We start from the raw sequence: 16,027 nt of genomic DNA, 5'->3' as shown, positions 1-16,027 counted from the left end.
TTCTCGTAAGTTCTCGCGAGATGTGTGTGGGAACGTGAGTTGACGGAAAACAATATGGCGGACGGGCAGGTGAAAAGAAATAGTTTGTTTACAAAGTAGCGTAAAACAACATCTGAACGGCAACCGCCAGTATATGTGGTAGTCACAGAGTGAGTGTAAGGTACAGGGGGTTAACATGGCGCAGAGTAACCCGAGTTTGTTCAAATGGAGAAGGAGAACAGAGAAGTTTCCCTCCCAATCTCAGACCGGTGATAGTTCTGGGGCTCTCTCCAAACAGGTGAGTTGATCTAATCAAGATAATTATCATCATACAAAAGGTTTATCGTTCTTTCTTTTTGGTCAGCCACTTTTTTCTGTGTTTGTATATTTGTACATGGTAAGAGATCTCCGATAGAAGCTTTCTCTAGCACTGTGGAAGAACGTATAGTACTGTTACATGCGTACAGTTCAACTTAGAGTAGCTTTAGAAATTTTGTGTTGCAATTTATATAATTTGATCGTTAACGTTACCGACACTACATGTTTGATCAGAACTTGATAAGTGTAAGTTATGGCCGAGCATAATGCAGCCTAAACAACCATAGTACTAGTATACCTCTGAGATGTAGGCTTAGGCTGAAGGCAGTATTTGTATACCAAACATGATTTGTTATGATCTAAATTTTGTTTCATTCCATGCATATGTGCAGAGTCTGACAGCAGTGGATGATGTTCAAGACTGGATAAAGGTATGACTACATCAGATTAACAGTATCAGGACAACTTGGTAACTTGACACCTCAACCCTAATACGTGTAACTGTATAACGCAAGCTCAATGACCTGCAGTGGCCCCTTCTCTCCGAAGGGAGGAATGCCCACCTCACCTTTTTATACAAACTAACTAGTTAACAATCATATTAATATAAACACGGATGACAGTCTACTGAAATCAGCTGAGGGGCGCAACCGGGGAAGCCACCATCTCAAATTTTAAACACTCAACGCCAGAACAGACACATAGTACATACAAATATTCATATTTCCCCCGTACCATATACAATAAGGAGACTACTTTTACGAGTCTGTCGCAACTGTTGAATTTTCATCTTCAGTGATCATACAGTCACCTCACTCTTACACTCAACATATCTAATCATTTACCTTTAATTGAGATCTTGTTTTGATTGACATTTCACACGTTACAGAAAGTACAGAAGGCGTCTGACCGAGCAGCGGTGGCGGCGCTAGGCCCGCGGGCGGCGGGCAGGACCAATGGCCACGCCGCGGCCCTGGAGACAGTCGACCAGCTCAGGGAACATGACGCAACCTATAATGAAGGTCAGACATTTCCTCCTCATACCAGAAACTGGGACAACATGAAAATTGATTGATATGCAAAGCTACTGGGTAAATGTTAACCCATAGAGCCCAATACTAAGTAATGAAGTCTGCCCCCCCCCCAATTTTTGGATACCCTGTCTATAAATCCTAGCTAAAAGCCTGTACTATTCCTTTATTGTTTCAGCCCAAGAGTTGCTGAGCACTTGGATGAGTGAGAAGGTGAACTTGGACTTCGACGTGGATGATGAGGACTGGTCGGAGGTTCCGTCTGCCAAGGCCACAGCCGGGAACTCCCCGGCAGACGGCATGCTGGACAGTCTACTGGAGGAGAATTACACCTTCACTGACGACACAACAGATGGATCTGCCTCACAGAGGGCTCGAGGTACTGTAAATGCATTTTTAAGTTCTGTGTGGTTTTTATTTTGCGGTGGTTTTAAGTTCCTGTTTGAAACAATAGTAGCGCTACAGTCATCATCATCATCTTGTCGTGAGAGTGTCACGGATGAACATTACCTTCCTCCTCCAGTCCTCCCTGTCCTCCATTGCTCTCGGTAGTTCTCCTATCAATGGCTACAGTCATAGGTGCGCATAAAGTTTCGGGGTGGTTTAACTTTTAAGTTTGCGCTGAAAGTTCACCGCGAACATTTCTGTATCTACATCGCTGTCATTATCTGAGATCACTAGTGGTGTGGATCTAAACCCGAGTTTAGGTTTAGGTTCGGACTCGAGTCCAGAGGTTTAGGTTCAGGTCCGGACTTGAAAGTCCGGACCTGAACAATAATTTTGGAATATTTTTTCGTGTTACATGTAGAATTGCATATTGGCAGATATTTAACACGTAATTTGAAAACTATATATACGGAATTATATACAGTCAGTAATTAACACAAGAGTTCAGTTATAAACACAAAAACAGCAATGTTTTAATATTTTTCTAGTGCAAATTTCACGATTTAAGGAAGGTTTAAGAAGGTTTAAAACAAAAAGGAGTGTATAAGTGAGAGAATTTTTTTTCAAGTCCGGACTTGTTTCCAGACGTTTAGGTTTTTTTGGACTTGAACCTAAACGTTTTACAAGTCCGGAACCGGTCCGGCCGGACCGATCCGCACCACTAGAGATCACTGGCTAAAAGGCATGTCAAAATAACCACCTTTAGATGTGTGTGTTGATTCATACCATGTAGAAGCTTTTCATTTCATATGTACATATGGGTTGTCTGAACAAAATAATTAATCGGCGTCCTCATATGTAGTAGCACCACTGTGTAAATTTAATTGCAACCCACCCAGGTCTCCAAAGATATGAAAAACGATCATAATTGATGAGGCTGGGTTTTGTTTAGGCTGACATTTCAAAAGGGGACAGCGCTGGATGTTCCCCAATCCAAAGGACGGTCACGCTTTGAAGCTGGGAGAAATTAATCACCGCCCAGGCCTCGAAATAGACGGGCAGCCACTGGGAACGAAAACGAATGTTATGGACAGTGTTCCCGAAAGGCATGTGTCCTTGCATCCTCGGACACATTTTTCAGTTGAAACGATTCTGTGGTACAGTAAAATATATTGGAAACACATGCATGTGTTTGCCATGTCACAAATTTGCCGTAGAGAGATCACTGTGAAAACCACATAAATAAACCACTATGAACATTTCAAGATTTCAGTACTCAAAAGGTCCAAGACAAATACCAACTCTGGCTGTTATAATGGTAAAAATGAAAGTGGATATGTAATGTAGAATACAAGATGTAGCTCAACTGGTAGCAGCTTCACAGTTGAAGTCCTGGTTCCAATCAGATGGTAATTATCCTATCCAGTTCAATCCTGGGAAGGGCATCTCAGTTGGAGCTACCGTACACCCGTCTTTCGGAAGAGACGTAAAATGGGGTCCCATGTTCGAGGAGGTGCCTCGAGTACGTTAAAGGGGAAGGGCTAGCAACCTCTCCTAGTAAAAACATACTCTGCCAGGCTGCTACTTAAACAGCAAGGCAACATACTGCCCTATGTCCCACTAAGTGTACTGTCTTTTTATTTCATTTTGATTGTCAATACTGTAAATTCAACTATTTTCACTGCGAATTAATTTCGTGGTGGAAATGAGGTTTTCGTGGTGTTGAAACTGAAACAAACTGTGGATGTTACAATGACTGAAATGATATGAAATGTAAATTACAAGGATACAATTTTTATGCGCATGTAGATTTCTACAGCCGGATTGAGGATGATGACGATGACTCGGCAGTGCAGCAGATCCTGTCAGGTATGATGGACCTGGAGGTGTTGGATGACTCCACACTGAAGGAGCTGGAAGCTGCAGAGGACTCCAGACCAAGGAAGGACCCAAACATGACCATGGAGATGAGACATAGAAAGGTGATGAGGAGGGCCTAGTCTTCCTAGGGGTTTGGGGTTGTGTGGCGTAATGGCAGAGTATTCGGCTCAGAACCAAGTGGTCCTGGGTTCGAATCCTGTCAGGTCACCGATCTTGTGCCCTTGGGAAAGGGGCTTTACACGACTTTCCTCACTCTAGCCAGGTGTGAATGGGTACCTGACTTCGATTGGGGAAGGTCGTATTGAGGTCACCTGGTGGCACCCAATGGCAGCCGCCCAGACCCTTGTGACAGTTCTACAAAATGCAAGTGTGGAGCAAATATGTATCTGTTGCCCATGTGTATTATGTGGTTGTAAAGACTACACCAATTCAGCACTAGAAAGGCTGCCATTGCACGGGTAATTTCTGACCAATAAAAAACATCAACATTTTTATTATAATTACTAATGTTGTATTTACGGCTACGGTCTTGACAAAATCAAGGCCAATAGATAGGGAGTCCCTCTCCTTTTTTAGATTTTGGCTGAAGTGATCCAATAGATACAATGTAAAACTGAAATGCATGCCATGTGACAGAGTGCCTTTCTGTGTGTGTGTGCTTCAATTCTGCAGCAAAGTCCAATAGACCACAATCCTTTCAGAAGTTCCTCTAATGCTTCATAATTCAACTTTTGTCTCCTTTCACCTTAAGATTGTTTCCTGAGTGTTTGAACTGGAGTGCCCTTTTTTTGGAACAGGTGAAGGAGGCCAGGGACAGAAGGCAGAGAGAGCTGGAACAAAAGAGAAGAGCGAAGCAAAGGAAAAAAGATGCAAAGTTCCAGGTATGTTGGTGAGAAATCAGATGTGCAATAATGAAATTAGTGTACCCCAATGTTGTGCCCTTTAGAAAGTCACTTTATGTAAAAGATTTTTCCTCATTCAACTCAGGTGAAAACGAGTACCTACATGTAGCTTCGGTTAGAGTCATTCTTGCGGATGTGACATGAAGCCTGAGGTCTGAGGTGCGTTTTAGGAGAGCCATGCCTTGCGCATGTTTAAGAGCCCACCGCACTTGTCGAAAAGAGGAGGGGCCCGTCCTTGTGTGAGTGGATCAAACCTCACAGCTTGGTCTCAATGTGATATACTGGAGTGATTATGCGAAATAAACAAACACAGTATCGGAGTATCCTGTGAAAACAAAATAAGGATGTCCCTAGGTAGCAGCCTCATAGTTGAGCTCCTGGTTCTAGTTAGTTGCTAAATAGGAGACCCTGGTTCAATCCTGGGAAGGGCATCATGGTTGGGGCTGCACCCATTTTTTGGAAGGGACCTAAAATAGGGGTCCCGCATTCGAGGAGGTGCCTGGAGCATGTTAAAGGGGAAGTGCTAGCAACCCCTTTCTTTGACAATATACCCTGCTACTGAAATGAATGATCTGATTGAACGCGTTTGCGTTTATCGTTGTTGTCTAGGCAGCCCAGATGGTGCTGCGGGAAGAGCGCGAGAAGGCCCTCCGCGCCAAGCGTGAGGAGGAGGAGATCCAGCACATCATGGCGCACATGAGGAAGGAGATGTACGAACAGCAGCGACTGGAGATGGAGGCCAGGGAAAAGTCAGTATCACACCGTTCAGTTCAGTTCAATATGCATCCTCACTAAATAACTTAAAACCTACAGTCCTATGGCCGCCCATGGGGCAATTGTCGCATTGAGGTCACCTGAGTTAGTGCCGAATGGCAAATGCTCCAGACCCTTGGGATTTAGCCCCGCCAATTGTGTGCTCCTCACTATTCAGCCCCTGGCTGCGAAGAGAGAGTAGTGGCCTACCCAATAGTAATGATAATACTAAAAATATGTTTTACCCCAGAACTGTCGTAGTAGAGTGGAACTCATTGCCACCAAATACTGAGCATCCTCACTAGATAGCTTTAAACAACACTTGCAGTTAAATGTGCAAAGGTCGCTCGAGCGCTCAGTGTGATATAACTGCCACTGTGCCGTGTGCTTGCAAAGCTGGTGTGTTACGCCAAAGGGCGGTTTTACCGGCTATAAAGATACAGATACAGGGTGGTCTCTAGTTTGAATAAAAGACAGCTGCTGACAGATTGTAAAAACTACAAATGAAACCCTGTTCAATAAGAGGAAGCATGCTTGCATGTTTAACTATGTCTTTTCTTTCTCTCATCAGTTTAACTGGTACCAGTGAATGATTGACACTTGAAAAGCAAAGGTACATTCAAACCTGACTATAGTACTAGGGACTTGGAGACTGTACAGTCACTGTAGACTGGACCCTTAATGTTTGTGTCAATGAAAAAAATGATCGAAGGAACCACTAAAAGTTGCCACAATGGCCAGGTGGTCCTTGTGCAGTGATGACCATTACGACAGGTTTAAATGTACCTTTCCGTTGCCTACCCCTCTTTCTTCCTCCCTGGACGGTTTCTTGCATGATACCGTTTTGGCTAGTCCCGATGACTGTGCATGTGTGTATGTGTGTGTATGTGCATAATATTATACAATGTGCTTTTGTGAAGGGAAGTCAGCAAGCAGAAGAGACATTAGTGATTGATGATGACATACATTGTTCAAACATATTTTGTAGGGAACGACAGATGAGAGAGGCGGATGAGGCTCGATTGTTGGAACAGCGACAGAGACAACGGGAGGACCTGGACTCTGAATACCTCAGGCACTGGCAGAAAGAAGAAGAAGACCGGCTGAGACAGCTGAACAAAAATGCAGAGGTGGACACTTTAAGGAGGAGACACAACTTAAGGGTAAACTTTCTGTACCTTGTTTGCATTCTTGGTATTAAATATCAGTACCTTTTGGATGTCTACGTTATATGCATGTTAGCTGTGGCATCGAATAGTCGAGTGGTTAGGCTAGTCAAGGAGGGCTAGGGTACACAAAATTGAGAAGTCTTGGGTTCGTTTCCTGGCTAGATGTTGGTCCTTGGGAAAGGCACTTTACACAACTTTCCTTACTCCACCCAGGTGTAAAATGCGTGCCTGACTTCATCAGTTAGGGAGGTAAAAAGCAAGGAAAAGAAGATGGTCGAGCTTCGCCTTTCAATACCGTGCTGTAGACACAGTGGTTTAACAACCCACTGCTTCTACAGACTCGAAAAAGCTATGGGGCCTTTACCATTACCTTAGCAAATATGGACCATCTCTAGCTGAGCAAATGATTCTAAGATGTTTAATGATCTCCTTCCCCCAGTGTTTACAAAGGCACTTCTCAGCCTGGTACCGGTTGATCGTGGCGAGAAGAGTCCAGTACGGCAAGGCCAGAGCCATGGCTGACTGGAAGGCAACGCTACGAGCCTGGAATGCATGGAGGACGTACGTACTGTCCAAGAAGACTGACAAAGAAACAAGGAAGTACCAACGAGACCTGGTACACATGAAAAGGTAAGTTGATATGTTTGATTGCTGTAAATTTTCAGTGTTTAAGGAGGGACAAAGTTTCAACGGTGTCTACTTTATTATAAATTCATAGTTGAAACGTATCAGTAAGTACAGTTATATGTAATAAATACATTGGAAATGCATACTCGTGGAGAGGTCACAGCAAAAATAAAACCGTCGTAAGTATTTCAAAATTTGCAGTTACTAACACTAGTCGACCTGAATACGGTGCGTTTTTCGTTTTTGGCAAGAATTAATGGACACTAGTTTTGCAAAAGAATTAACCATCATTTCTTTCTGTTTCATGCCAATATTATTGATTACCTTTGTCACTGATGCTCTACATTGTTTATAATTTTTCTATAGTGTTGAACATTAGAGTCTCTCAAGTTTGCAATTCTGGTGGGATTATTGATGTTGCATTTAGTATATTCCCTCAATAATCCATTTTTAAAAGCAATGGATATACAGTCAAACCTGCCTATAGCGGTCACTCAAGGGACTGGCCAAAATCGACCGCTATGGACAGGTGGCCGCTCTATAGAAACGGTTGATTGACCACGAGAAATAAGTGGCACATGTTTTCTGTACCCACTGAGAAACATTTATTCACATACATGTACAGTCAAACTTGGTCTACGGACCACTTCCACAAGACGACCATCGGCTCAAGATGACTGCTTTCGGTAGGTCCGGATTTTTCCACAAGCAAATTTAAGTCCAAGTCGATCCATCGATCCGCCCCCAATCCGGAGCACATGCGACCAAAATGTTGCCAAAGACAACCGTGTCATTTTCAATTGCGCGGCGACATCATTTATCAGCAAATAATTGCGGAATTTCACGGTAAAATCAGCCTGTTTGGGTCGGATTCCTTGCCGGGAGAAAAAACAACAGCTGCAAGATGGCGCTTGAGGTCATGTACAACATTTTCATGGGTAACACTGCAGTTATAATGACATTTTTTCCTCGGGGATTTCAAAGAAGGCTCCCGAATCTTGTGGCGACCATGCGCCGTGACCGTTATCTGCAGTGTTTCCAGACCCGCGGGACCGAAAATCGTGTGGCCGCGACCGCGTTGGACAGGTGACCGCTATAGCCTAATTCTTAATGCTTATGTCAATGGGAAAAATCCAAGGGACCGACAAAAAGTGACCACTATGGGCAGGTGGCCGCTATGCAAAGGTGACCGCTAATACAGGTTTGACTGTACAACAAATGTAGGTTACACTGTGGATTTAGGCAGACCAATGTTACATGTTGATGCTGTTTCAGGAAGCAGCAGGCTGCTGTTGAACACGACAGGAGACGTGTGTTGCAGCGCTGTCTACAGGCCTGGGTGCTGTACGCACACTGGGAACAGGACAGGAAGGAGCTGTACAGGAAACAGGAGGAGACCAGGTCAGAGATGCACCTTTCTGTCTTGTATACGGTCGTAACCATTTGAAAAGGCCAATGCATATTACCGACCGGTTGATATATAAAAATGCATAAAAAGCAACATTTCAATTATAACAATGAGAATGTAACCGGTGCAATGGCCTAGTGGGTAGAGTGTTCGCCTTGCACATAGGTCGTGAGTTCGATCTCCCGACCGGGTCAATTACTACAGACTCTAGAAATAGTACATACTGCTTTCTCTGCTTAACACTCAGCATTTGGGAAAGAATATGGAAGTTAAACACACATCACTACCAGTGGACTAGCCCCCTGCTGTAGTAACTTGCACAAATATGTGGCCCAAGGATTACAGAAATGGAGATTGGCGCACCCCTTTGCGTCTTATCAAGATGTCTGGGATACTTCAACTTTAATGTTGCCAACAGAACTAAGATGTCTGCCCTGCTGGAGGCTGCAGCCTCAGGGAAGCTGTGGTCAGCCAGGCAGGAGGAAGAGGAGGACATCACCAGTGGGAGGGGCGGGGTCAGGTCAGACAGGATGGAGAACGGTCAGAGAACAGTGGTAAGTACAATGTACTCCAAAGGTGCTGGATATAAGCTACTTCATGGTTTGAATTGCACATGTGCAGTGTGATGCATTGTAGGTCATATGTCAAAGTTGAAGGCCTCTGAGACATAAACGAAACATATTGAGACATGGTACATGGCATGGTCTCAACAAGAAGTAGTAGTAGTAGTATTCATTTGGTTTATTGCACAAAGAAGCAATTATGTTAGATATTTGATGCGTGGACTACCGAGAGTCGTTACTGTAGTAAAGTCTTAGGGCTCGTGGTATGAAGGACATTGAATGTCTTTTGCTTTTGCTGAGCGTTGATTGGTGGCGTCTTCTGATTTGGAGGTTGTAGTGATTGTCTGAGGGGGTAGAACTGTTTACAAGTTAGGGGCCTTCACCTATTGGGGAATTTTCCTTACATTGATCATACATACAAATGTATACAAATTTAGTCATTGGCTTGATAAAACTGACGTGAACATGCATGGTTTTCAAGAAATTATAGTTCAATTTCCTTCACTGCACCTTGTAAAAGTCTTTGCATAGAAAAGTGCATAATTGGTCATCCAGTGACTGGACAAGGGCCTGTGATGTACACCTAAATTTGACCAAGCACACCAGGTCACCTTGACTTGTTAAAAGGTGAATAAACTCTAGAGGCAAGTGTTCTGGTTAAGTAGATGATATTTTTATGAATCCAAAAACATAATTGCAAGTTGACATTGAATTTGGACTAGGTAGCAGTTGCATTATAAAGAATCTACATTTTGATAACCCCCTAGTACCCTCCAGTCTCCCTTTACATGTAGACCTAAGCTGAAATATACCACTCATGTCATCTTGTACTACCTTGTGCATGTATGACAGGATGAGCTGTTCGAGGAGCCTGTGAAGAGACAAGCATCAGCACCTCTAGTACGCACCGACAGAAGCGAACCTGTGTCTTCAAGGTCAGAAAAGGACAAGGGCAAACACGCCAGGAGGCTGGCCAAACCCACCGAACCCTGGCAGGTGAACAAGAAACACCTGGGCCTCAGTAACAATGCCTTAGCCCATCTAACACAATTAGAATTGGCCAATCAGGACAGGCAAGAGAAGGACAAACTTGTCCAACCAAAGAAGCCGTATGTCCCCAACACTTACGAACACAGGTACAGTCACCAACAGCAAGCCCTAGAGGAACAAAAGAGACAAATCAAGGAGCAGAAAAGACTGATTGAAGAGCTGCAGGAGCAACAGAGGCTCATCATCTGCCAACAGGACATGCAGAAGGCAACAGCAGCTAGGGAAGCCATTGAAGAGGCCATCGCAGGTCAGGGGGCAAAGGGCCAAAGGTCAAGACCAGATTCAGCTCGGAGTGACAGCACTGATGCCTCATCTGCAATGTAAGTGGTTCTTAGGAACAGAGGTGGACACAGATTTTTGTTTTGTTTATTTGTACACAGAGACAATAGATATCAGAATGATATATACTTGTACATGTAGGATAGAGCAGAATGAAAAACCGTTTAAAGGCTTGTTCTCCTCCAATAGCTAACTAAGTAATCATGCTTCTCCATATTCAACATATGAATAGCTATCTCCTGTTTAGTGTTCACTGACCTTTATTGTCGGTTCCTGAAACCACCCCATAAACCACCTCGTTCGCTTTGCGAACTCAGTCGTTCATTCGGTGGTAATAGGAACCAACAATGTCTTATGACACCGTATAGACCTTGACAGGTCACTTACCCTATGTCAACAGTGGCAGTAATACCACTTGTCTATGATATACAGTGCAAAGCAGGACATTCTGTTATACTAAAAGTAAACTGTGTTTCCAGAAGTGATTTTTCAGTTTCTTATTCATCATTCTTTTCAGGTCCCAGACAGACACATGTGTGTCAGGTCCTTCCACTGCTGTGTCTAGAAACTCCTCTTCCTCCAAGTCCAGGGCCAAAGCTCTACAGGATGCAGATCCGATTGTCAAAAGTAAGTTCTTCACTGTCCCACTCTTTGACATGTCATTGACAACATGAGAGATCGTAGATAGAAAAATGTGTGTATGATGTTAAGTGATCTCTCTGTTTATAAGATGTTTATTTAGTGAATTTTAAAAGTTAAGAAAAAAGCTTAAGGTCCTATAGCCTTTAATTTGAGGCCGTAGGGGCTGGTGGTTGTCTAGGGCACGGTATTGGAAGGTAGAGCCCAACCCTCCCCTTCCATGGCCTTTTACATCCCCAACCGAAGTCAGGTACCCATTTACACCTTTCGAACTCATGTCCGCTAGCCTAGCCATTATGCCATTTGATGCCAGGAGAGTGTGTCCAAAGTGTTAATATATCAGAATTCAACATGCTTGGTTGAGTGCAATTAATTACTATTTCTAAGGCCTAAGGCTTGAAGTAAGCTATACAATGTACTGAAGAGAACCCTCCACCTCCTACAGAAATGGAAGAACGTGCAGCTCTACGGGAGGAGAAGAAGCGCCGTATCGAGGAGAGGAAGAGGAGGAAGGAGGAGGAGAAGGTACTCCGTCTGCAGGAGGAGGAGGAGGCGAGGAGACAGGCGGAGGAGGAGGAGAAAAGGGCACGGCTGGAGAGGGTCAGGGAGGAGAAGAGGCTGATTAAACAGGTGGGAATACACCAATCCTGGCTGTCAATCACAATTAACCATTCAACCAATGAGAGAATGGCAATTAGTGGTTCAACCAATGAGAGAGTGGCTGCATGTCTGTCAAATATTTGCATTTCTACACTCTTATTTTGCAATTATTATACATTTTGACGGAGGTGGGCGGGACTAATATTCTACAGGCAGAGGTTTTGATTAAGGGGCTAGGGGTTGGGGTGGCCACTCCTAGCCCCTCGATCAAAACCTCTGCTTGGAGAATATGGGGCTATGGGGTTGGTGTATCAGGAACCAGTTTAGAGGACCTTTTTAGTTTTCAAATTTTTGCATTGTATCATTCCTACATTAGAATTGCCACAAGTATTTTTTCACTAATCTCAACATCTTGCAATGTAGTTGTGAGGGTCTGTTTGATCTACACATGTACCTGAGCAACTTCAACAAGCCCTTACTGTTTTTCCCCCCTTCATTAGCATTTATTACATCGGCCAAGGAGGTTATGAATTCGGTAGAAGGTGCACCTTGTCTGTAACAGCATTTGTAACAGTGTTTGTGGCTTAGGAGCATAACTCCAGAAGCTGTGCATGGATTGATATGAAATTTGGTGTGTGGTTAGGTCTTGACCAGTGGAAGAAATTATCAGGGTCCCCTGGCGGCTTCCCTTGGTATTGCAGCAGAATTTCTGGTTTTAATATCTCATTGAGTATGCTTATCATGTTCTAAAGGCAGTTTGTCTGTATTTTCTGTCAGCGTGAGCTGGAGAAACAGGAGAGGCTGGAGCGACAGGCACAGCTGAACGCCACGGCAGACGAACACTACAGGAACAGTCTACTCAGGAACAAGGGGTGGGCAGCATGGAGGAAACTGGTGGGCCAGTCTCGCCACAACATGCAGGTGTTTATCAATTTTAAGTTTATCCCAATCCATTACCGGTATGTAACTGTGCAGGTGATGTTATCAACAGGACTCTAGCCACCTATTCACGGAGGACTCTAGCCAGGTTGAATTTTTTTCTGCAAACCAAAAGGTGTGAGAAAGGATTTTAACTTTAACTGTGTTTAGCTGGTATAAAGCTTTGTAAAGCTAAGATTGTGTGGCAGACTGCATTTTTTTCTCTTTTGGTGTACTGTGCTGTAAATGCATTTATTGATAAGTTTGCAGTGGTTTGATGTACACGGTTTTTGTAGTAACCTCTTCATCGCAAACTTAAAACCACCACAAAAATGCTTGTTCTGTCTCCTGCCAGCTTACCACCTTGTTTCAACTGCAAACTAAAAACCTCTGCGAGATTGAATCATTGTGAACTTATACGCATTTACAATATTTATGTTTCACTCCCCATACCGGAAGTATGGGTAGAGTGAAATATATTGTTTTTGTTCATGTTCTTCTTCTTCTTCTCCTGCCAAATCTTCAAATGATTCAACTATGTCATTTTTGGGCCAAACAACCAAACAAAGTTCTATTTTGTTTGTTCCCTGTTGCTCCAATTTTTTTGGAAAAAAATCGAGAAAATTTTGAAAAAAATCGAGAACCAACGAATAAAATTGGTGTGGCCTTAGATCACTACAAAACGGCCATTATTGCCTGGGGAGGGAGTGAAATATGCTGTATTTGCTCAGGAGCAACTGACGGCCTTTCTAGTTGACAGCTGCTTTGGTTCTCACCACTGGTAATATATCCTACAGGTTGCTGTTGACCACCACACAGAAGAGTTGTTGAGACACTGCCTGGTGCCGTGGTATGACTACACACAGGAGATCCTACAGCACAAGGCAGACATGGCCACCGAGTTCTGTAACTTCATCTCTGTCAGGAGGTGCTTCTGGTCGTGGAGGAGGGTAAGAGTCTGAGATTGTTTGAATCATTAGTGTCAATTCAATGTGTACTGGCATCACAAAACTTTTATATAGTACATGTATAGAAGGAATGCTTTTATGATTCTTTGTGTAGTCATAGTTTGTAGTGATGGAGGTGTAATAAATGAATGCAATTCTGCCTATTATCATGTAGAAGGTAATTAAGTAGTGATGGACTCAAACCCATGTCACACACCACTCACCAAAGAAGGTTGGAGCTGGGTTGAGCCTGGAATCCTTCCTATTCTAGCTCGTTTGCTACTCTTCATCCAATTCCAAGCAGAATATGACTTTCCCGACTTTGATGTTTCTAAATCAAAAGTCGTCTGGCGCAGACGACTAAATCAAATGTTGTCTGGCGCAGACGACTAAATCAAAAGTCATCTGGCGTAGACGACTTGCGCAGACGACTTTTAAAGACTCGTAGGCCACCTCGCTGACCAACTCACAACCACAGATGACCTTGCTCATGACTAACTCCAAACAAAAAGACAGCAGATGCTGTCTGAAACATTTGACAATTTACAAAGCTTATCCAGTTGCTTGAGTAAGTTTTGTATTGAGTATCTTCAACTAACTACCAGGATGTCAAACCTTCATCAACGACCTACTCCCAACCATGGTCTGGAGAAGATCGGTAGGCCATGGTCACCTATACATGTGTGACAGGGGCTTCAAAGATGTGTTGCTTTGAATGTAAGAGGTTTTATAATGGAGATTCAGGCATTAAGAGTTGTTTTGTCTTCACAATGGGGTTTCCCTGTGGTGTAGTGGTCTGCTCTTCTGTTACTTACCACATCTGGTTCTGATTACTTGGAACCAGAAGGCCCGAGTTCAACTCCCGAGTAGGACACCTCTGGACAAGAGGTGCATTGAGTCATACCAAAGACTTTATAAGAATGTTACATACTTCTGAAACAGTATGGAAGTTAAACACACTCCACTGCCAGTGGACTAGCCCCCTGCTGCAGTGATTCATTTGCACCACAGTGTGGCCCAGGGGTATGAAACGGGGATGGGCACCGCCCTATACACCTTATAATTATGGTGTGGGAGGATTTTAACTAACTTTTAACTGTCTTCACAGTATGGCCAGCATCAGTCCATCCTGGAGGCGCGGGCAGAGAGGCATCGGCAGCTGAGGATGAGGGAGAAATGCTTCCGACTGTGGATGGATTACGCCATGGAGGAGAGGCTGGCTGGGATCGAAAAAGACAGAATGGCTGTGGACCATAATGTCATGTGAGTTTGAAGATATTGAAAGGGGAATTTTTTACATGGACATTTCTGGGGAAACCATTTCCATTTGCTTTACAAAATTCCCTCTTATGCACCAGAACACATACAAGCTATCTTTGTTTTTATCTGTTGTATAAAAAGTACCTTTACTTTTTACGTTCAACTTGATGAAAGTTAGAAATCTAGATAAACAATTATTATACTTATTATTAAGGCTAATCTATCTTTACAAGTCAGAGATTACTTTCTAGTGACACTGAAGAAGAGTGATGGATGTCACTCGAAACATCCCGAAGTAATTTCCATATTTCATTCAGTCGTAGAGATCTATTTGTCTTTATTAATGAATACCATTTCTTGTGTTATTGCCACCAACCTGTGTGAGTTTAACAAGGCACTTGATGATTTTCTGCATTACTGTAAATATTTATATCGGTTTTATTTTTGTGGAAATAATGACACCTCAAATATGTCTCGGGGTAGATTTGACCACAAACTTAAAACGCTGTGAGAACCTTCTTTCCACTGCAAAATTAAATCCCTGCAAAAATATATGTATTTACAGTTACTGTAACGTTTCCCTTGTTCCTTGAGCCCTTTAGACGCCTGCAGAAGAAAGCGTTCCGTGCGTGGCAGCAGCTTCCCGTCCTGGCGAAGAAGGAGCGCGAGAGGGAGCGGCGGAGGACGGAGATGAGGAAGAAGGTTGCCAACATCCTGCCTGACTTCCAGGGTCTCCAGCTGGCAGAGGATAAGGAAGACTTCACATGTTCTCTAGGGAATATTAAGATGAAACTGTAATGGATAAGGCCTAAGAAAAAAAGTTGTGTTTATGGTTACAGCACTAAAAAAATAGGGTTGGTAGGTAGGAATTCTCTTTAAAAAAAAAAGATTTTGGCTGAAGTGATCCAATAAATACAGTTTAACATTATATAACTGCCAAGTGCATTTTATAGAATGATATACATTGTACAAGCACAAGTATAAACTGAACTAGAACACGAGATATCAAACCTGGAAGTTCCGCTGCAGTACCATAGCAAGCCGCTATCATTTTGAGGTCTCAAGACCTGTACCCACATACCAAGTATGAATACAATCCATCCGAGCCTTCTCGAGTTATACTGTTCACAGACACACACACAAACACACAAATGCTGACGAAAACATAATCTTCTCAGCGAAAGTAAAATGTTCACTACACATTCTTAGCTCAACTGTTCAAAGCCTTAATTTGTTGATAGATGCAGAAAAATATGCAAGACTTGCTTGATTCTGTTTTGAACTTTCATTACAGATCAGAACAGTTATATACACCT

At 43.2% G+C, this 16,027-nt stretch overlaps 1 protein-coding gene across 1 annotated transcript; it reads left to right on the top strand.

Annotated features, from left to right (window-relative positions):
- Positions 1-45: 45 nt before the first annotated feature.
- Positions 46-15,753, top strand: LOC136432458 (coiled-coil domain-containing protein 191-like). The gene is made up of 18 exons (XM_066423765.1): positions 46-277; positions 690-728; positions 1,187-1,319; positions 1,507-1,707; positions 3,525-3,697; positions 4,394-4,477; positions 5,108-5,247; positions 6,240-6,414; positions 6,860-7,050; positions 8,323-8,448; positions 8,874-9,009; positions 9,871-10,388; positions 10,865-10,974; positions 11,432-11,616; positions 12,364-12,507; positions 13,302-13,454; positions 14,560-14,714; positions 15,314-15,753. Exons 1-18 carry the CDS (start codon positions 176-178, stop codon positions 15,507-15,509), a joined length of 2,961 nt encoding a protein of 986 aa, XP_066279862.1. The 5' UTR covers positions 46-175; the 3' UTR covers positions 15,510-15,753.
- Positions 15,754-16,027: the final 274 nt, after the last annotated feature.

Source organism: Branchiostoma lanceolatum, chromosome 4, assembly GCF_035083965.1.
Source record: "Branchiostoma lanceolatum isolate klBraLanc5 chromosome 4, klBraLanc5.hap2, whole genome shotgun sequence".
NCBI classification, from domain to species: domain Eukaryota; kingdom Metazoa; phylum Chordata; class Leptocardii; order Amphioxiformes; family Branchiostomatidae; genus Branchiostoma; species Branchiostoma lanceolatum.
The sequence above is the reverse complement of the archived record's forward strand: the minus strand, read 5'-3'. Positions and strand labels throughout refer to the sequence as shown.